This window comes from Enhydra lutris, unplaced genomic scaffold, assembly GCF_002288905.1.
Source record: "Enhydra lutris kenyoni isolate GAN:26980312 unplaced genomic scaffold, ASM228890v2 scaffoldscaffold16, whole genome shotgun sequence".
Lineage (NCBI taxonomy): Eukaryota > Metazoa > Chordata > Mammalia > Carnivora > Mustelidae > Enhydra > Enhydra lutris.
In genome coordinates, this window is record NW_019154100.1 from 30007649 (window position 1) to 30029060 (window position 21412).

The 21412-nt window shown below is 38.6% G+C and overlaps 1 protein-coding gene across 2 annotated transcripts in view; it reads left to right on the forward strand.

Moving 5' to 3' along the window:
- LOC111147414 (zinc and ring finger 2) overlaps positions 1-21412 on the forward strand; it is a 97881-nt gene that overhangs the window by 43361 nt on the left and 33108 nt on the right. For both annotated transcript variants that reach the window (XM_022503420.1, XM_022503421.1), the window contains exon 2: positions 11090-11185. In XM_022503420.1, the coding sequence (XP_022359128.1) occupies positions 11090-11185 (96 nt within the window). The remainder of the gene's footprint in view (positions 1-11089; positions 11186-21412) is intronic.

Here is a 21412-nt window from a genome sequence, read left to right on the forward strand (position 1 = left end):
TTGCTTTAAAAGACCAGGGTTATCTGGCTTATTTCTACTGTCTATTCTCTTCCATCAGTCTCCCTTGTCCTTTATTTTTTTTTTTAAGATTTTATTTATTAGAGCACACACACATGTGAACATGACCCTGGGATCATGATCCGAGTCAAAGGCAGGTGCTTGACCAGCTGAGCCACCCAGGTGCCCCTCCCTTGTTCTTTTTATATAGAAACGTGATCATGACATTCTCATCCCAGATGGTGGGTAGTTATATCATTTTCACATTGCTGACATTTCTATTAATTATATACCATACCATAGCAATAATTCCTACAGTTTTTCTTCAATTAAATGAAATAATATTTTGTGTAGTGTATATATTACGTGTGTGTGTGTGTGTGTGTGTGTGTGTGTGTGTGTGTAAGCATAAAACACCACAGCTTGTCCATTCCTGAATTCTTTATTAATCTCTTGGTTAGGTCTTGAGTCTGAATATTTGAGGATATACATTTGAGTCCCAGTCTTTTTCCCTTCTAAGTGTTCTGAAGACACCTTACCACCCCCCCACCCCCCAGCGTGCACAGAGATGTGTCCAAAGTAATACCTGTGTATTCTGTGGATAATTCTGAGACCAGTAAGATTTCTGCCACCCTTGTCCCCACTTTTTTTTTTTCTTCTACTATCTTTGATAATTTTGATTTGTTATTTCGATTCTGTTCTCTTTGGGAAAAGCAATTAGCCTTTGTTTTCCGTAATTTATCTTTTTTTCTGATTGCTGCCATTTTTGTTTTGTTTTCCATAACTCTCTGCTTTCTGTGTCAGTGATGTTGTCACTAGCTATTTCTATTTCTCTCCAGGTCTTCTGTGGTTTTTATTTTTATTTATTTTTTATTTTTATTTATTTATTTTTTGGTCAGAGAGCGTGAGCACAGGCAGACAGAGTGGCAGGAAGAGGGAGAAGCAGGCTTCCTGCTGAGCAAGGAGCCCTATGTGGGACTCGATCCCAGGACGCTGGGATCATGACCTGAGCCGAAGGCAGCCGCTTAACCCACTGAGCCACCCAGGCGTCCCAGTTTTTATTTCTTTTACAGTTTATTGTCATATTTATTTGCTGAACTATTAAGCTGTTTCCGAAGTTCTCTGATTTGTCTCAGTCATCTGCCTTTTTAGTGTTTTGTCTATATGGTGGATTCATACAGTGCATAGGTCCTATACTGAAATCTTTTTTATTATTATTCATCAAAGAATGGAGTGACTTCTAGTTGAAACTGTTGTCAAGGGAGGAACAGTGTGGGGAAATAGCAGAGAAAGTCATCTAAGGGAGGCAGCAACTTCAGTCGGGATATGTTCTCACAGAATACTTTTTCACTAGGCTGATGTGTCCTGTGCTGTGAAGACATTTCTTCCTTTAAAATAGTTTAATTAAATAAATAAATAAAATCTTCAAAAAAAAATTTTAAGTAAAATTTAAATAAATTAAATCAAAGTAATAATATGTATATATTTTGAAAAAAGTACTTCCACTGGTTTTTTTTTTTTATTTGACAGATAGAGATCACAAGTAGGCGGAGGGGAAGCAGGCTCCTTGCTGAGCAGAGAGCCCAGTGTGGGGCTCTATCCCAGGACCCTGGATTATGATCTGAGTCGAAGGCAGAGGCTTTAACCCACTGAGCCACCCAGGCGCCCCAGTACTTAGAGTTTTATAATAAATATCATTATTCTCTTGCCTCAGCTCTCCCCAACTCCTAGTTTTTATTTTCTTGAGACAACTGTTTTCAACACTCGTAGCTGTTGCTTATTTTATTTCCTTCCATATTTATAAGTAATATGCTTATATTCTTTTAAATTTTTTAAAATGTTAACTATTAACTGTTTATTATGAAAGATGAGGTTTTATATATATCACCTGTCTTCATTTTTATCCTTATACTTTTTGAATGTCTTTTTAAAATGATGATCTTGATACTCATTGTTTATGACTGTGGATTACATTTTCTGTTATTTGTCTTGTAGTTAAAAATTGCCTCCCTCTATTCGCTTATTTGATTTTCTAAGTTCCTGTCAGTTCTTCCCAAACTTGAAAAAGAATTATAAAACTGTCTGAACACAACACTGTTTTCCACCTGATACAACACATCAAGAAACCTTATCTGTTTACTCCCTACCATTTTCCACCCTCTTCCTCTTCTCCTTGCGTCCTCTACTCCCCTCTTCCAGTCTGTGCCAAATATCTTCTAGACCTGTTACACATTATCCAAGGATTTTTCTCCACTTCTCTCCTATGAGAGAGCTTATTTCCTTTATCTTGGTGTCTTTCTCTTTGTTTTTTCTTCTTTTCTGTTTGCTCCTTTGTTTCAGTGGACCTTGTGTTCCTTCTAGAGGGTGCAGAGGAAGGAAAGTTTTTGATACTTTGCCTATACTTCGATAAAATGTGTGTGACTATGTAATAGTTTGGGTATATAGTCTGAGTGAAATAATTTCCAGAATCTTAAAGTTACTGCTTCATTTGTCTCCTTTCAGGTGTTGCTATTGAGAAGACTAATGCCATTCTAATTCTGGAAAGCAGTTAACTAGACTCTGCAAAAATATTAGTATCATGAAAGGCAAAAAAATTTAAAAGTCTGGGAAACTATTCTAGGTACTTTTCATCTTTTTTCTTTCTGAAAGTTTTTAGACTTTATTCTTACCCCTAATGCTCTGTTATGTCACAGTACCATACCTTGGTATGGCTATTTCTTTTCCTTTGTTGTATGGGTACATTCTTTCAGTTCGCATAGTCATAAATTTCAGTTTGGGAAATTATGTGTTTGGTAGTTTCTCGCTTTTTTTTTCAAGTCTGTTTCTAGTTGGTTGGATGTTAGACCACCTGGATTGATCTTCTGACTTTATTATTCTCCTGTTTGATTTTTAATTCTACTTTTTGAGAGGTTAAAAAAAGATGTGCAGAGTGATGGTTGGAGACTTAGGCTCTGAAGCCTGAAGCCCAGTTTGATTTCTGGCTTTGCCATTTTCTAGCTGTGTGAAGTTACTTAATACTCTTTCTGTTTTTCATGTGTAAGTTGGGTTTGTATTAGTACCTCACTCAAGGATGTGGGAATAAACGAGTTCATTCACCCAAAGTGCTTAGAAAATTTCCTGGTAGATAGTAAATGTTCATTGTTGTTATCATTTGGCATCATTAGTACCTCAAGTTAATAATCCAGCTGTCTATTTGAATTGTTAGTTAAGAATTCTTAATTTCATTAAAAGTTTGAGGAGCTCTTGTTTGCTGCTCTGTTCTTACAGTCTCTTGTTTTGTGGGTGCAGTTATCATCTTAGTGGGACAGATGAGGAAATTTGGGAAAAACCTCCAAGATACAAAATGGACCCCAAAACTAAATACCTGATAAAACACATCAAGTCAAATACACAGAAACAAAAATAAATTGAAATTTTAGATTTTTGGGGTTCAGCAGTGCTAAGGTTTTTTTGGTTTTCTGTGTTGGTAGTTTTATCATATTTATTCTTTTCTATGAATGTTTTGGTGTATGTCTTATATGTTGGCTTTTTCTAAATTTCCTCATAATGAGGTTCTAGTTATATTTGGTGGAAATACATGTAAGTATTGTGTACTCGGTGAAGCACATCAGGAAGCACAGACGTCTGCTTGTCCTTTTGTCGGTGATACTAAGTTTGAACATCAAAGGTGAGGTCATATAGTTTCTCCATTTTAAGAGTACCTTTTTATCTGTGTTAATTAAGTGATCTTGGGTTGATATTTTCAGAATGTAATTATTTATATATACTTTGGCATCCTTTTTAGATGTAAGATACTGTGATCTGTTACGTCATTATCCATTTTGATTCTCAGATCCAAATCTGACCAGGAGAAGCCCTTTCAAGGTGGCTTCTTTGCCTTTTTATGTGTTCATACCAGTTTTTGAGCACTTCCTTAGTCTGGCATGACAAGATATTCTAGGTTCACCTTGTACTTTCCCTGTCCCAGACCTAGAACTCAGATTTTTCTCCAAGGAGCTCTTGTTTCTCTTCATGGAGGAATGATAGTAAGAAACCCAAAATCTGGGGGTTGTGTCTGCTTTTTGCTATGGAGGTATCATTGCTTCTGGGTCCCTGTGTGTGTGCATACATATATATGTACGCATGTGTGTACCTGCACATGCATAGGCATGTGTGTATTTGTATCTGGTATATAGTTACATTCATTTGTGTCCATTTATATTTAATTTTAGTAGGGATTTCCCCCTAATTCTTGTTTTATTTTTGGATATGTATTCAGTAACATTGTGCAAAAGTCAAAAACTATATTAAAAGGTACATTCGAATACCTTTTTCCTTTTTTTAACCACATTTTAACTACCTACAAGCAACATGTATATAAACCTTAATTTGAAGTTTATCCTTTCTTGTTTTTTTTTCTATTTGCAGATACATACATGTACATGTATTACTCTTCTTTGTTGCACAGTAATTTGCCTAACATTGAATTTTTTTCCCACATTGCTTTTTTCACTTAAGATAGCCTTGATATCTCTCCATCAGTTCATAGAGACCTTCCTCATTTCCTTTTTATAACTGCAGAGTGTTCCGTTGTGTAGATGCCTAATGGTTTCTGCACTATGAGTCTTCACTATGTTTACAGGATTGTGTGATTCCAAAGAGTGCCATCATAACTTACTGTGTTTGTGTGTGTTTTAATTAAAACATAAATTTATTATTTCTTGAGGTTCTATGAGTAGAATTGAATTAGTTGTTGGAGCTCTCCCTTGGTGAGTCTCTCAAGCAGTTGCAGATGGAAGTTGGGGCTAGAGTCATTTGAAAGTTGAAAGTAACGCAACATCCACGGTAGCTCACACATTATACCTGGCAACTGACTCTGGTTGTCAGCTCGGGGCTCACCTCAGGCTCTAGCTGACATTCCAGCTGAAATGCCTATTTGTGACCTATTTGGCAGGAACTTCCTAGAACATCTCAGTTGGGTTCTGAAAGGGAGTATCCCAAAAGTGAGCATTCCAAAAGGTCAAGTGGGAGCTGCAAAGCTTTTAAGATTTATCTCAGAAATCCTAGAACATCACTTCTACTTCTGCACTCTTGATCAACTAGAGCATTTATGCTGGCCCAGATATAAGGAGAGAAGAATTAGTCTTAATGTGAGAAACAGGGTGCATGAAATTGAAAGCAACTGTATTTGGAGATTGTATACGTAGTCTGCCTTCTAGCAATCACAGTTCACATCCCTTCCATATGTGAGATGTATGCACTTCTTTCCAGCACTCACACAGTCTCATCCCAGTGTGGCATCAGTTTGACTCCAGAATCTTGTTACTGGAGTCAGGTCCAGATAGGAATAGATAAAGATTCTTGAGTGCAGTTCCTTTAGTACAGTTCCCTGAAAACAGTTGCCCTCGATCTGAAGATCTTTATTGAGATCTTTATTTCTTGTTATGGTTTTGAGTTACTGTCTAGTGTTTTGTGTTTTTTGTTGTTGTTCCCCCTCCATTTCCTCTAGGATGGCTCTAGTGATGAACTTCTCAGTCTTTGTTTATCTGGGAATTTTACGATTTCTCCCTTACCTTTGAAGGAGTTTTGCTGGATATAGGATTCTTAATTGACAGCGCTGTTGTTGTTTTTCTTTGAGCCCTTTAAATACATCATCTCAGCTCACTGCCTTCTAGACTCCAAAGTTTCTCATGAGAAATCTCCTCAAAATGTTAGGATCCCTTAATGTGATAATCACCTTTGTTTTGCTGTTTTCAAAATTCCCTCTTTGTCTTTTGGAAGTTTGAATATAATGTATCCTGGCATGGGTGCCGTTGAGTTCATTACGTTGAGGTTGTTGAGCTTTATAGATGTTTATTATATTCATGTCTTTAATCAAATTTGGCAAGTTTTCAGCCATTATTTCTTCATATATTCTCTCCGCCTTTGTCTCTCTTACTGGGACTCCCACAATGCATATCTTGCTCTACTTGTTGGTGTCCCATGGGTCCCTTAGGCTCTGGTCACTTTTCTTCTATCTTTTTTCTCTCTGTTCCTCAGACAAGATAATTTCCATTGTCCTATCTTAAAGTTCATGGATTATTTCTTCCTGCTCAAATGAGTCTTTGAATTGCTCTAGTGAGTTTTTCATTTCAGTTACTACACTTTTCAGGTCCAGAATTTCTTCATGGTTTCTATTTAGGTTTTCTATTTATTGATATTTCCATTTTGTTCATATTTCAATCATATTTTCTTGACCTTCTCTACATCTTCCTTTGTTTTTTGAGCATCTTTAAGCTAGACATTTTAAAAATCTTTGGCTAGTGTATCTGCCATCAGAGCTTTTTTATGGACAGTTTCTTTTATTTCTTTTTTTCCTTTAAAGGACATACTTTTGGGGCACCTGGGTGGCTCAGTCATTAAGCATCTATCTTTGGCTCAGGTCATGATCCCAGGGTCCTGGGTTCAAGCCCCGCTTAGGGCTCCCTGCTCAGCGGGAAGCCTGTTTCTCCCCCTTCCATTCCCCCTGCTTGTGTTCCTCTGTTGCTGTGTCTCTCTCTGTCAAATAACTAAAATTAAAAAAAAAAAAAAAAAAAAAAAAGGCCGTACTTTACGGGTTTTTTGTACGGTTAAGGTTTTTGTTTTGTTTTGTTCTTTGCTGAAAACTGGTTATTCTAATCTAATATGTTAATTCTGGAAATCAGATTTTCCCCCTTCCCAGTGTCTTGCTGCTTTTTATTATTGTTTTTTTTTTTTGGGAGGTATTGTAGGCTCTCTGACAAGGATCATCAACCTGAGGTAAAAATTTAAGGTCTTCTTCAAGACTTGCTCTGGGCATACACAGTCTTTCTGATTTCCCCTGTATGTATAGTTGTTCTTTAATCTCCTAGTCTTTAATGTTGGGCTCCCATAGGGAGGAAAAGTGAGAAATAAAGGGAGGGGAAAGGGCATAGGCCCTTTAAAGCCCCTTGAAATTTCTTCAGCTTGAGTGGGGGAAGGGCTTATCATAGGGAAGGTCTGACAGCAATGACTACCCTTCTCTGTGTCTGTACCTCTTGGATGGGAAGCAGCGATCAGAGTGCAAGGTCCCAGTATTCAGAGGACAGTCATGTATGGCCACCCTGGTTCCTGCAAGCTCTGTGTAAGCTGCTCCAAGAACAAGTGCCTTGCCATGTGACCGGGGGTGGGGTGTGGTAGGAAAGGTGACTGTTCGCTTTGCTCAGAGCTGAAATTAACCACAGTTGTACTGTCCTGGTCTTCGTCTTGGAAGTTGCAAGCCTTCAGTAAACTCCAGAGTTCCAGAACAGTTCCCTGAGACAGACTCCACCAGCACAATTATTTAGGTGGGGAGGCCAGTTCTGCCAGTGCTTCCTGCTCTGCTGTCTCCTCAGAATCTTCTGTCTGTGCATGTGTTTTAGGGACATACCTTCAGGGTGAGAAGCTAGAAATGGGATTGCTAGATCAGAAGATAAATACATATGTAATTGAGTTAGATATTGCCAGATTGCCCTCCTTAGAGCTTGTAAAATTTTGCGTTCCTACTAGCAGTGTATGAAAGTACTTGTTTCCTCACAGCTTCACCAACAGTACGTTGTCAAGGTTTTGAGTTTTTGCCAATCTGGGGTAAGTAGTGATTTCTTAATGTAGAGATAAAAGTAAAGCCTAAGGAGAGAAAGCAGTAGTACAAAGAACTAACCTGGATTTCTAGTTTAAAAATGTGAATTAAACACGTGTTTCTCTTCCCTCCTAAGACCCACTAAAATGGAAATAAAGAACTTGGGGCACCTGGGTGGCTCAGTGGGTTAAGCCTCTGCCTTCAGCTCAGGTTATGATCTCAGGGTCCTGGGATCGAGCCTTGCCTCGGCTCTGCTCAGTGGGGAGCCTGCTTCCCCTCCTGTCTCTCTGCCTACTTGTGATCTCTCTCTCTCTCTGTCAAATAAATAAAATCTTTAAAAAAAAAAAAAAAAAAACTTAAGAGGAAGGTGCTGCTTCTATTCTGATAATGTGCAGTGTTTTGTTCGTTTTTTCTTTTTTTTTTAAAATATTGTATTTATTTATTTAACAGAGAGACACAGCAAGAGAGGGAACACAAGCAGGGGGAGTGAGAGAGGGAGAAGCAGGCTTCCCACCAAGCCGGGAGCCTGATGCGGGGCTCTGTCGCGGGGCTCTGTCCCAGAATCCTGGGATCATGACCTGAGCCGAAGGCAGACGCTTAACGACTGAGCCACCCAGGTGCCCCAGTGTTTTGTTTGTTTAAAGTTCAGTTGAATATCCTTTTGGTGAAATACTGGTTTAGAACTTTTGCCCGTTTTTCTAACTGGTGTTTGATTTTTCACAGTTTTTAAGAATTCTTTGTGTATCAAGGATATTGTCCTTCTGGGATGTTGTAAATATTTTCTTTTTTTTTTTTATTTATTTGTTTCTGGTGTGTTCTGTTTTAACCATGCAAATTTTTTTCTTCTGTTGCATTATGTTTATGAGTGAGGCGCTGAAAAGCTGATGGGAAGCTTTATGTTTAAGGCTGGGGCTTATCCATGGACAAAGTTCTTGATGATCTATTCTGTGGGTCATTTTGATTTAAAAGAGTCTACCAATTTCTTGCTAAAGAAAGTTGGCAGATGGGCCCTTTTCTGTACATGGATCTTTTATCCCTGTGTTTTCTTCTCTTCCTTCCCATTGCTGTGCCTGGGGTCCTCAAATCTCTATTTTGGGTCTTGTATTCTATAGTTAGCTTTCATTCTCCTGCTGTAGTTGGGGAACTGTAGTTTCTTGTAGTTGCTATGTGTCATGTATTGAGAATCCAGGGATTTTTTTTTTCCCCCCAGTCTTGGAATCAATCTAGATGTTAACCTCATGCCTCACCATTGTCTTGGGAAGTCATTCAGAGGTGTAGATTTTTTTTTTTTTTTAAGATTTTATTTATTCATTTGACAGGCAGAGATCACAAGTAGGCAGAGAAGCAGGAAGAGAGAGGAGGAAGCAGGTGCCCTGCTGAGCAGAGAACCCTATGCGGGGCTCAATCCTAGGACCCTGGGATCATGACCTGAGCCAAAGGCAGAGGCTTTAACCCACTGAGCCAACCCAGGCGCCCCAGAGGTGTAGATTTTTGAATCCTTTGAGAATTAGGTAGTGAGACTTGACTGACTTCCACGGGCACTTGGGATGTCTGTTTTCTCAGCCCTGGTAGTTTCTCTTTTCTCATCTGTGGTCTCAGGTTCTTTATCTTAATTTCTTTTATTCTCATTTCAGTGGATTTTAGATGGGAGAAGAAAGAAACATACTAATTTATTGTACTTAACTAAAAATCCAGGTGGTTGTTTGCCCATAGAGTTCTCTCTCCTTTGGCTCTACTTCCTGAGCAGTTGGATCCTCTCAGTACTTCACATATTGTGCTTTTATAACTTAAGAGTTTATATGCCTATACTCCGATGATTCTGATCAATAGTTAGAAAATTGGTTTCCTTTTTCCCTCTTTGATGTCCTTTTTAACTTAAAGGGAGGTTTTTGGGTTTTGGTTTTTTTTTTTTCTTTCAATTGCAAGCAAAAGATTGTTGGTTGGTCTTTGAAATATGAATGCTACTTAAGAGAGTCATTTGACTTAAATTTGACTTCTGTTGACTTAATTGACTTAAATTTCCTTATATTGGTATAGTTTGGGGATTATAGCTATTTTGTAGTTTCATCTTAAATGAATTTCCTTTCCTCTTTCTTCTTTTTATTTTGGTGGTTTTTAAGAAGGGGAAGTAACCATACCTTTATTCTTTATTTTAAAATGCATTTACTACAATGTCAAAGCAATGTTCAAATCATATATTTCATTTAGGACTTTGAATACCTGGATTAAGTACCCATGCCAGGAACTTTTCCTGATTTGTATAAAAAGTTCTGCATGAAGTGTATGATTCTAGTCTGGCACATTTGGTCACAGTGAGTTTCAAGTCACAGTGAACAGAGGAGAGCACCTCCGAGAACACACATGTGCTAGAAGTATAGAGCTGTCAGAGTCTGCGGCAGCGGCAGGGACTGGTTTCTTTCACTACCCTTCTTACTAGCTCTTGTCTCTCAAGGTCCTGTCTGCACATCTGCTTCAAGGTCTCCATGCAAACCAGTAGTTTCAGTTCTCTTGTAAGTTAAGCTTACATGAGCCGCTGGTCTCTCTCAAACCTACATGTGCTCTTTCTGCCTCAGCTCTTTACAGCTGACAAGTGTACTCTTGCTGTTGCTTGTCATATTTCCCAGAAAAACAGATTGGCCAGACCATCTTTTTGTGTTCCACTTGCGGTTTGTTGTTCTAGCCAAACTATAAATTGGCAATCTTGAATCAGGCGTCCAGCGTTGTTCATCTGCTTCCAGATGTCAGAGAGGGAGCAGTAGGGCAGCAGAGCCGTGGTAAGGAACCAGAGATGGGACAGTTACCCTGGTAGGTGAGGGAGTAGGATAGACCTGAATACATAGGGTATTCTCTCCTTCAGTATCCAGTTTATTTTTAATAGACTACCTCAGGCAAATACTTAGTGCAGAATGAATGTTGTAGGAAACTAATACTTAGGTGTCAGAGTTGACTGGGACATCTTTCCTATTTGATCCTATTTTCGGTTTGCACTGTGAATGTAGTAGCATAGTGTGAGAAAGATCACTGTACTAGAAGACAGAAGTCTTGGATTCTAGACCTGGTTTTTGCCAATATTGACTTTCTTCATCAGAATAATTTTTAAAAGGTCAATGGAGTAGAATAGTTTTAAGGTACTGTGTAGCTGTAAAAATGTTGTGACTCAGATTGTGCCCTACTAAGCTGGGAAAGGTAATTTTCACAAAATTAAAAGTTCAGGTTAATGTAAAAAATTAGGGACAAGAATAGAATGATTGGACCCATATGTTAGGAATAGATATGGGAGTTTTGTAGTGAGCCTGATTCTTCTCATCTGTACTTGCTTCATTTGAAATGGGATGGTCTTTGTAAATAGATTGAAGTCAGTATAGTTACAAACTTCCCAACCTAACTTGAAATCAAGTAGTGTGTTACTGTATGTGTAATATTGAAATTTGAAATGATTTTTGTCTTTGATGCTTTTTTAAGAAATAGGAATTGGATATTTGGAATAATTGAGTGAAACGCGTTTCTTTTACTTTTTAGGATTTAAGTGCCCCGTATGCTCAAAATTTGTACCTTCAGATGAAATGGATTTGCATCTTGTGATGTGTTTAACAAAGCCAAGAATAACCTATAATGGTAAGTCTGGTGCTTTAAAATGCTATTTTAAATTAGAATTACCTTAGATTTTTTGAATTTTATGTTTCAGGTAAAATTTAAAAGGCAAGGAACCCTGGAGCTAACTGGTTTTTTAGTTAGGTCTGATGCTTTGGCTTTACCATTCTTTCCTGACCACCATCTCCAGACATTTAAAATTCTAGGCAAGATTTCTCAGTGTAGCCTTGGTACATTTTGAAATAGACTTAAAAAAAAAAAAAAAATCACGCAGTTCATTCCTGGCTTTTTTCAAAAATTCTTAAATAGACAAATTTCAAGAGCCTACAAGAAATTTCACGGATTTTTCAAATGTAGTATTTTTTATTTTTAATTTTTTTTTATTTTTAAAGATTTTTATTTATTTATTTGACAGAGATCACAAGCAGGCAGAGAGGCAGGCAGAGAGAGAGGAAGGGAAGCAGGCTCCCTGCTGAGCAGAGAGGCCAATGCGGGGCTCGATCCCAGGACCCCGGGATCACGACCTGAGCCGAAGGCAGAGGCTTAACCCACTGAGCCACCCAGGTGCCCCTCAAATGTAGTATTTGATTTGGAATAGAATGAGTAGGAAGAGCACCAGTAAACAGTGAACCCAATTGAAAGGTTGACTTCATTCAACAAATGTCTTTTTTTCTTTAAAGATTTTATTTGTTTATTTGAGAGTGTATGATTTGGGGGAGGGGTAGAGGCCCTGGAGAGAGACAGGCAGACAGACTGCTGAGCGCAAGGTCCCATACCAGGAGATCATGACCCCAGCAAAATCAAGAGTGGTCACTTAAACCGCTGAGCCACCCAGGCACCCTTCAGTAGATGTCTTATGAGAACCTGTGGAGTACGAGGTGTGGTATTAGGAGGTTGGGATACAGCAGATGGATTCTACAGCTGAGCATCAGCCAGAAGTTAACCAGTTTAGCCCACTTAAGAATTTGAGATTAAAAAAAAAAAAAAAAAAAGAATTTGAGATTTCTCCCCAGATTACAAAAATGCTGGGGTGGGAGGTAGACTTTAATATTGACATAAACATGTTACCCTGTCTAGCTCTTTTGCAAACTGATTTAGGAATCTCTCTCTAATAGAGCAGTGCTTCAGCCACACCATTACAGTATTGACAATAGAACCCTTTCCCTTCACCCTTTATTTTCCAATGAATAAGTAAAAGAAGATTATAGCAGTTCCTTTGAATAGTAAATGCACCTGTTGATTATATCCAAACCTTCTTGCATTGTCAAATTGAATTGGTTACTTTGCATAATATAATTGAAATTCAGTTACTTAAAAAATAAACATTCTCAGTCAGGTTCAAAATTTGAGATAAAAGTGATGGGGCTTGTTTCTCATTTGTACTCCATTGTCTTATCATTACCCTCCACAATTATGTTTATTGCAAGCGTTTTAAAAATAAAAATCCTTAAATGTTAAGAGTCTAGCCGTGAATTTTGAAAGCACAAATATTAATTCCTTGAACAGTGTTTGCACATAAGCTTAGTATTCTGTACATTTCCTTATTGTGAGAGAGATACATACGTACATACATATATATAAATCATATATATATGCTACATATATGTATATGCTATAATCTTTTGATATTTGGCAGTTTTTAATTTCCTTAACTGGGCTCAAGCCAAGAGTTTTTTGTTTGTTTGTTTGTTTTTTAAGATTTTACTTATTTATTTGATAGAGGTCACAAGTAGGCAGAGAGAGAGGGAAAAGCAGGCTCCCTGCAGAGCAGAGAGCCGTATGCGGGGCTCTATCCCAGGACCCTGAGATCATGACCTGAGCCAAAGGCAGAGGCTTTATTTAACCCACCAGGCCACCCAGGCCCCTCAAGTCAGGAGTTTATTTTTTACTAGCTCATGTATTTGGTATCTTGAAGATACCTCCAAGAATCAATATGTAACCTTCTGCTTGGGTATAGTGTTGTTGGAAAGGAACCCACAGGCCCAAAATGGTGTCACTTAGGTCAAGGCACCAAGTCAGTAAACCAAGACTCAATACCTAACCTAACTGCAATTTCACCACCGCCCCCCCCCCCGCCCCCGTTGTAGCCTTTAACTAGTCAACATGAGAATTTCCTGGTCAGCACTAAGAAATTTGATTAGATGCCTCCAGTTCACCTGAGAAGGGTGACCTTGACTAAAACAATGGATACTTTGCAAATAATTTTCTTTTTTCCACCTCCTCTCTACCTTTAAAAACCTTTCCTTTCTTGTAGCCCTTTTGAGCTCCCCTCTACGTGCTAGACAGAATGCTGCCTAATTCATGAATTGATTAATAAAGCCAGTTAGATCTTCAAAATTTACTCAGTTGAATTTTTGTTACTGAAAACTGTAAACCAAGAATTTAGGTTTTAAATACTGAGTAGTCTTCAAATTCAGACATTAGTAAACTTAATAGGAAAAGCAAATAAAGGTGCAGATATTTTTAAGAATGGCTACCTACTTTATGGTAGGTATATCTGAAACTTTTTAATTTGTTAAATATATATTAACTGTCTATAAACATTTGAAAAAAGCAGACAAAAACAGTTTCTTCATAAAAATGGGACAGTGGCCAGCAGTGGTAAAAGAAAGAGTTGTTTGGATTGGCTGTTTGAGGTTAGAGAGTGGTGGCTGGTGGGCAGTATGCCTTCCCATTACGGTCTGCAGGATTCTTACACCAGGCTGTTTTGAGGGCAGAACCCTGTAGGGAAGGAAAAAAAAATGATCCGGTCTACCCTTCTGCGTTCTTAGCAGAGACCTCTAATAAAAGACAGATTAATAAGAGAAAAACAAAAGTTTAGCAATGCTTGACTTATATACATGGGAGATACCCTGGGAGAAGGGAGTAAATCTCTGAGATGATTTAGAATGTGGGTTTAATGCTGTCTTCAGCTAAAGACAAAGAAGGTGAGGGTGGGGTTGGGAGCCTCTAGCTATGGGACTTACAGGGAAAATCAAGGTAAACAAGGCGTTTGTTATGCATATTTAAGCCCAGTGTCTTCTCCACTGATAAGATAGATTCTCTTCTAATAGTCTCTTGACAGTTTTACAAATGGAGATTTCCTTTATAAATGCAAATTTCCCTTACAAAAGGATAATGTTTACTCTTTTCAGAGCTTCTGTGTCTGTCTTTCAATCTCCTGAAAATAGTCCTATACCAAAGAGGCTTATTTTGAGATGGCAGATTCTGTTACCTTTCAGTCTCCCAAATCTCATCTATCACAGGTGATAAAATTGGGCTCTTGAACGGTAAGGTAGTCCTCTAGGATCACTGCGAAGTTTAGAGCAAGTTGAGTCAGAAAAAACCTCGTGTCAGTCACATGGTTTTCTAACTTCCAGTTTGAATTCCTAAAAATTGATTCTAAAGAAAGATGTGCATCAGAGAGGTAGGATGTGTAAATTGTGTTGATACTCAAATGAGAATTTTTTTTAGCATGGTGTTTATTATACCTTTTACCGTCTTTCCTAAACTAGAACTGAAATTTTGAAAAGTATTTGTTAAATGTATACTAATTTAACTATAAATATTCAGAGCAAGACGATTGATTAGTTGAGCTTGTTTTTCAGGCTGAATATATTTATAGTCAAACTCTACAATATAATGAATTTCAGAAATTTAAACATAAACTGGTGATTCAAGAGTTCCAGATTTATACTCAGAGACATTACTCTAAGTGTTTGGTTTCCAGACTAGCTCACAGTGATTTTGTTTTTTTGTTTGTTTCCTTTAACCTGTAATAATATATGCAAATGCTCAAGTCTTGGTAACTGAAGAAGAAAATTGGCTAGGTAGAAGCTCTCAGGGTTAAGGCAGCTGGTTCGACAGAGGTTCAGGTAGGAGGCCCATGGCAGTCTGACAGGGAATGATTCAGAGTGATGTGAGTGCTTACCTACTGCAGGTGGTGGTTTTGGCAGGATGGAAAAAATTCAGAGTGCCACAGTGAGTGTTCATCTGTATCGACTGCCCTTAAGTCAGGGACTGCTTGTTGCACAGTCACTGAGTATGCTCTGGCAGTTAAGAAAGAACTAGTGAGACCTTTTACAATGCAACTTGGTAAGTTTATTTATTGTAGGCAGGAAGAGCTACACTTTTCTGCGTGAAGCCGGTGGGTATATGCTTAGTGTTCAAGGCGGAGGGGACATGAAGGGAATATTAGATCATAAATGTTTTCTTCGAATTTCTACTCGTAAAACTACTTTCACAAGATTTCTCTGGTGCTTATCATTCAGCTTGATATTAACTATGGGTGACATACAGGCAGTCATGAGACCCTGTAAAGTATGTAGCAACCAGTTCGTATTTGATCCTTATCGGAACTATGCAGGCTATAGATCCGCCTTCTGGGCTAAAGGTGAACATTTTTGTCCTTCTGTCAGTCATCACTGACTATTTCATATACTTTCCCCCTTTTCTGTGTGCTTGATTGTTTAGTTTATGGACCTAATAATTCACTGGGTAGTCTGTGAACTTAATATAAATTTTATGGGCATTTCTTTGTTCCTCATTTTCTGAAGTGTTTCAGAACCAAAACCAAAAGATGAAATACTGTTAGCAAGTTCTTAGTCTTGATTTTATTGGTCTTTAAAGTTCATTTTAGATCATAGCATGTTTTGTGTCCTATAAAGTTCAGTTTTATTTTAGTTTACAGGAGTGTAAATGAAGGTAGTAAGGTTCGTATTTAAGAAATCTTTGCTTTAGTGGAAATTGGTACTCATGCGTGTGCATGTGTACCTGCAGGACATGCAACTGAAGGCTGGCTTTTCTTGAGAGTTCATTACAAACTTATCAGTGAATCAAAGCAGAGCTTTTCACAATCATCAGGAATAAACCTGACTGCCGACAGGGTAAGATGTGACTATTACCGTAAACAAATTTGAAGAAAGATTGAGTCCCTTGGAAGGGAACTCTTTTTGTAATGAAAGTGAGGAAGAAGGTTCCCGCCTTCTGTGCAGTCCGCCAGAGAATGTGAAGCACAGACTCACTCAAGTGTTGAAGATCCTTATGCACCAGGCATACAGACCTGGATTCCAGTGTGGATCAGTAGCCTTCCAGTGGCATTTTAAGTCGTAAACTTGCTCTCTGCCTTACATACTGCATTTTCTTGGTTTTAAGACCCCCTCTGCATGTTTAATCTTCCTGAATTCAGGGTATTTCTGAAAATGACATACCTGTTACATTTGCGGTTAAAAAAATTTTGTCAGCCATAAAGCAGGGTTTTAAGTAAGGGGGTAGTTATCATTGTCTGAGTTTGTATAAACTTTGGCTTTGTGGAGTTTTGATTATATGTGATTTGACATCTCTGTTCATATGTTGCATTGATAGTTATAGGGGTTGAGTTTTAACTTAAATGTGGATTCCTAATAGCTTTAAATAACTTTGTAAAGATCATAATATTATGGGACAGCATTGAAGTAAAGTTAATTTTTTTGTCCCATAAATTGTCATGCAATACAGTGAAACTGAAGGCAGTAGAAAGTGTCAGATCCCTCACACTGGATCGTACAAATTTTAGAATAGATGACATCCTAGAAAAGGTTGACAAAACAAAAGCACAACCGTTCTAAAACCCACATGGGATTCCTTTAGAAAAATGCAGTCACTGTCTATTAAAGATGAACCTGTATGAAAAATTAAAAATAGACAAGGAGTGAGAGCAGGTGTGATTATAATTACTACCCCTAAGAACTTTAGATTTATTTTCAAATCATTGTAGTGATAAAAGAATGAATAGGGGGCGCCTGGGTGGCTCAGTGGGTTAAGCCGCTGCCTTCGGCTCAGGTCATGATCTCAGGGTCCTGGGATCGAGTCCCGCATCGGGCTCTCTGCTCAGCAGGGAGCCTGCTTCCCTCTCTCTCTCTCTTTGCCTGCCTCTCTGTCTACTTGTGATCTCTCTCTGTCAAATAAATAAATAAAATCTTTAAAAAAAAAACCAAAAAACAAAACTTAAAAAAAAAAAAGAATGAATAGGGAATAAGTTAAAAAAAAAAGACATAGTGAAATTAAACCCTTTAGACTTAAGTCATTGAAAATTAAATTGCAACAAATAGATTGAACAGCCAATTAGATAGAGCTCTGAGGAGAATTAGTGAGGTATAAGATGGGTCTGAGAAAATTAAGCAGAGTATAACAGCGGTGGAAAGAGGAGCCTGGGATGAGAGCATCTACCATATGTAAAATCTCAGAAAAAGAGATGGGATTGACTTCTGGTTTCTAGCTCTACATGTAAGAAATTTGGAAGTAGCCCTCTGTCCTAAAAACTAAGTAAAAAGCTGGTTCAGACTGAAAAATCAGTAACTTTTCTTGAATTCATAAGAGGAGATGGGAGGACACAGGAAAACTGCCAGCCTCCCTCAGTGATTGCAGAAACAAGTCTCAGGTTTAGCAGACGCTCAGGAATGGGAACCACTGCGGGAAACCAGTGCTAGGGTAGGTAAACCTGAACTGTAACTGATGAATTGCTGGGGGCTCAGTGTAGACAAGTCCAAGGGTTTTAAACTCCAGGGAGACCTAGTCACGGTGGGGCGCCAACAGTTTTGTAAGATTGTCCTCCAGGAGCTTGACCAGGTTCCCATTGTAAATATGGGGGGAGAATCCCCTTCTGTTCTATGGTAAGAGGAAGGAGAAGGGGACCATTTTGAAATACACCAGAGGACTCTTCTTAACAGGGCCTGCCTCAGAGAAGCTAGTTAACCAGAACCTGACTGACCTGAGAGAAGGGAAAAACTCAACTCCAGCCCACTCTGGCCATCTTGTTCCACCTAGTGAGGGAGGAAAAAACCCTGAGAAATATTTAGGAAGTTTACAGTCCAGATAGGCTCCCTAAAAGACTGTGGGACAAAAGGCACCACATATGTATGATGGGAGATGGAATTGGCAAGAGACAATGTTTGAAAGGAAATGGCAGAGAATCTTCTAGAATTGCTAAAAGACAAGAGTTCTCCGATTTTACAGGAGCATTATGATGCCGAGCAGTATAAATAAAAATAAAATCATACCTAGAGACACCATAAACCAAGTACCTAATAAAAAGAGAAAAATGTTAAAGTAACCTGAAAAATACTACCTTGTTTCACTTGTGTTAACATTTCTAAAATGCTTTTTGATGTGTGTAGTAATTTAAAATTTAGTGTGTGTTTATAAAAAGGCAATGGATCGGGCATGGTCCTGTGAGAAACTTAAACATTGTTACAGTCTTATCCATTGTATGCCATTAAGAAGTTTTATGCCTATAAGATATCAAATTCAGTTTTACTGCCCTATTTTTAATACATAGATGCTCAAAAGCGGCACCAATTTGCATTAAAAACATTGTTAAAGAACTGCAAAGTACTAACTGACTTGAACAAAGTACTAACTTTGAATTCAGCTTGCTAAGTTCAAATCCTTATTTTACCACTTAATAGCTGTGTCATCTTTGTCTTGGTTTTTTCTCCCAGAAACTTAGGACTAGAAGGAGTGCCTCTAATAGATTATAAGAATCAAGTGAGAAATCATGCATAGTTCTTTGTAGGTGGCGAGTGCTAAGTAAACAAGACATGTTCTTACTAAGAGATACTACCTTTGACTTGAAGAGGTAAACCTATAGTAGGTGCCATATTTTTAACATGCTAACAAATCTGCAGTTCCTTTGATATTTTATTTTAAAAGCCCGTAGTTACTTAATTCCAAATTAGATGTCTTAAATAGCAGAATTGTATAAGATATGGAAAAGCGGTGGGGGGGGGGCAGTAGGAGGGTAATCTGACTCTGCTCTCAATTTAAAGCTGCAGTTTGATGGGGAAAAAAAAAAATTCCTGCTTTTTATGGGCACCTTGGTGGCCTACACATCTAAAATCTGAAGTCTGAATTTGACAGGAAGATTGCTTAATCCTGTGGAAGCCTAGATCCCTTTTTTTTTTTTTTTTTAAGATTTTATTTATTTATTTGACAGGGAGAAATCACAAGTAGGCAGAGCAGCAGGCAGAGAGGCAAGGAAGCAGGTTCCCTGCTGAGCAGAGAGCCCAATGCAGGGCTGGGTCCCAGGACCCTGAGATCGTGACCTGAGCTGAAGGCAGAGGCTTAACCCATGGAGCCACCCAGGCACCCCAAGCCTAGATCCTTTTATCTCCCTATAGAAATTGAAGTACTGTAGAAAGTACAGTGACTACATGTGGATAACTGTTTCACTGGAGATACATTCCTTAGAGCATCCTTTTCAAATGAGATACATAGAAATTGAACTAAAATACACAGTTCAGTGAGAAGGAAGTTCCGGTAGATTTCTAAAGCATGAGGTAGGTTTTAGATTCCATTTCTGATTTCATCAATAAAATTTCAGGCTGAGGACATTTTTTAATTTACCAATTCTGGATTTGTCTCATTTTGTAGATCTTTCATATCATTTGTCAGTTCTACCTCTTTTTTTTTTTTTTTAAGATTTTTTTTTTTTATTTGACAGACAGAGATCACAAGTAGGCAGAGAGGCAGGCAGAGAGAGAGGAAGGGAAGCAGGCTCCCTGCTGAGCAGAGAGCCTGATGTGGGACTCGATCCCAGGACCCTGAGATCATGACCCGAGCCGAAGGCAGCGGCTTAACCCACTGAGCCACCCAGGTGCCCAGTTCTACCTCTTTTGTGTTCTCCTTATGGTTGCTTCACTTTCATAATGTTGATAAAAAAAAATTATTCTAACATTCAAATTGAGCTTTGCTGATTTTAAGAAATCCGAAGAAACACATCAGAGATCCTAAGAAGACCAAATGAACCAACTGTACTTGTCCTCAAAGAGAGAGAGGTTTTGTACTGGTTGCTGTTCTTGTTTTGGTTAAGATGTGTGGTATTGACAGTCTTATTTTCAAGGAATTCCAATACGAATACAAATAGAGTGCATTTCCAAAGTTCTCTTATTTTTTAATGTTTTCCCTCTATAAAAGCAAAGCTAGGGCTCAGCTCATGTCTGTCAACAGTTATGCCCTTTCACAAAATACTTTCTCTGTATAGAAAAGTGCATAGTAAAAGATGATCTATCGAGATACTTAATCTAGGCCTTCAAAGGATTAATAAGATTTAGAGAGAAAGGGAGGGCGGGTTGAGAAATAACAGGTAGGTATAATTTGGGCAACGAAAAATAAAAGAATGGATGGTGGAAAGATAGATTAGGGCTGTGTATAAGGAAGTTTTTAAAATAAATTATTTTGAACTTGGATCTTTCATATGCAGAAATGTTTATAAAGAAAACAATTTCTCTAAAGACCATTTAGAGAATGGTGTGGCACTTGTCTGTGGAAGTGTTAGATGGAGCACAGGGAGGAGAAAGAGAGCCATGTCAGAGACCCTACAGAGAGAGGAGGAGTTGGGCTTAGTGAGTGCTAGAAAGGGGAGGGAGCAATGTTGGTTCCAGAGCTCCCCAGAGTTTCCCAGCTGTGATAGGAAACTGCTCTGCTGTGCAGAGGGCAGGAAGAGACCAGGCAGAGGCCAGAGACCAAAGAAAGAGACGAGTCCAAATTGGTAGATGACAGTTTTTTGTTTTTTAAAAATATTTAAGTAATCTCCACCAAAATGGGGTTTGAACTCACAACCCCAAAATTAAGAGTAGCACATGCCTCTGATTGAGCCAGCCAGGCACCCCAGTAGGGGACAGTTTTAGTAAGCAGGGGGTTTGTCTTGGGCAGCAGCAATGCGAGTGGATCTCTGCCTGCCAAATCTTAGAGAGGCCCTAACTAGGTTTAGTCGCATATATTGTCCAGACGCTCTCAATACCACATAACTATCTCAAGGCTGTATCCTAGAGGCAGTTTCTGGGAGTGGGGAAGGGAAGCGGAATGTACATTTTAAGGACAGAGGAGGGGATGAGGAGCCTCCAGATTGCCTGGGTCTAGCTAGTGAGACAACTTGCAGTTACTGTAAGCTTCTCTAACAAGGCCTCTCAGGTGTGAGGGTTAGTAGTAGAGTGACTCAGTTTGGGGTCAAGAGATAGTTGGGAGTACCTGTATCTTATAAACAAGAAGCCAGGGATGTTGAATCTTTGTAGGCTGTGAAAATTACAAAATGTGATCTGCTCCCCCCAGTCCCCCCCACCCCCCACCTGCTGCTCCTGCACAAGGAAGGAGTAAGGATTTTTGCAGAGTCACTGGATATTTTGTTGAGTTCAAGAAAGATTGGGGGGGGGCTATTAAAGAAATGCTTGTAAATATTTTCTCAGTAACCATTAATTACTTTTTTTTTTAAAGATCTTATTTATTTACTTGACACAG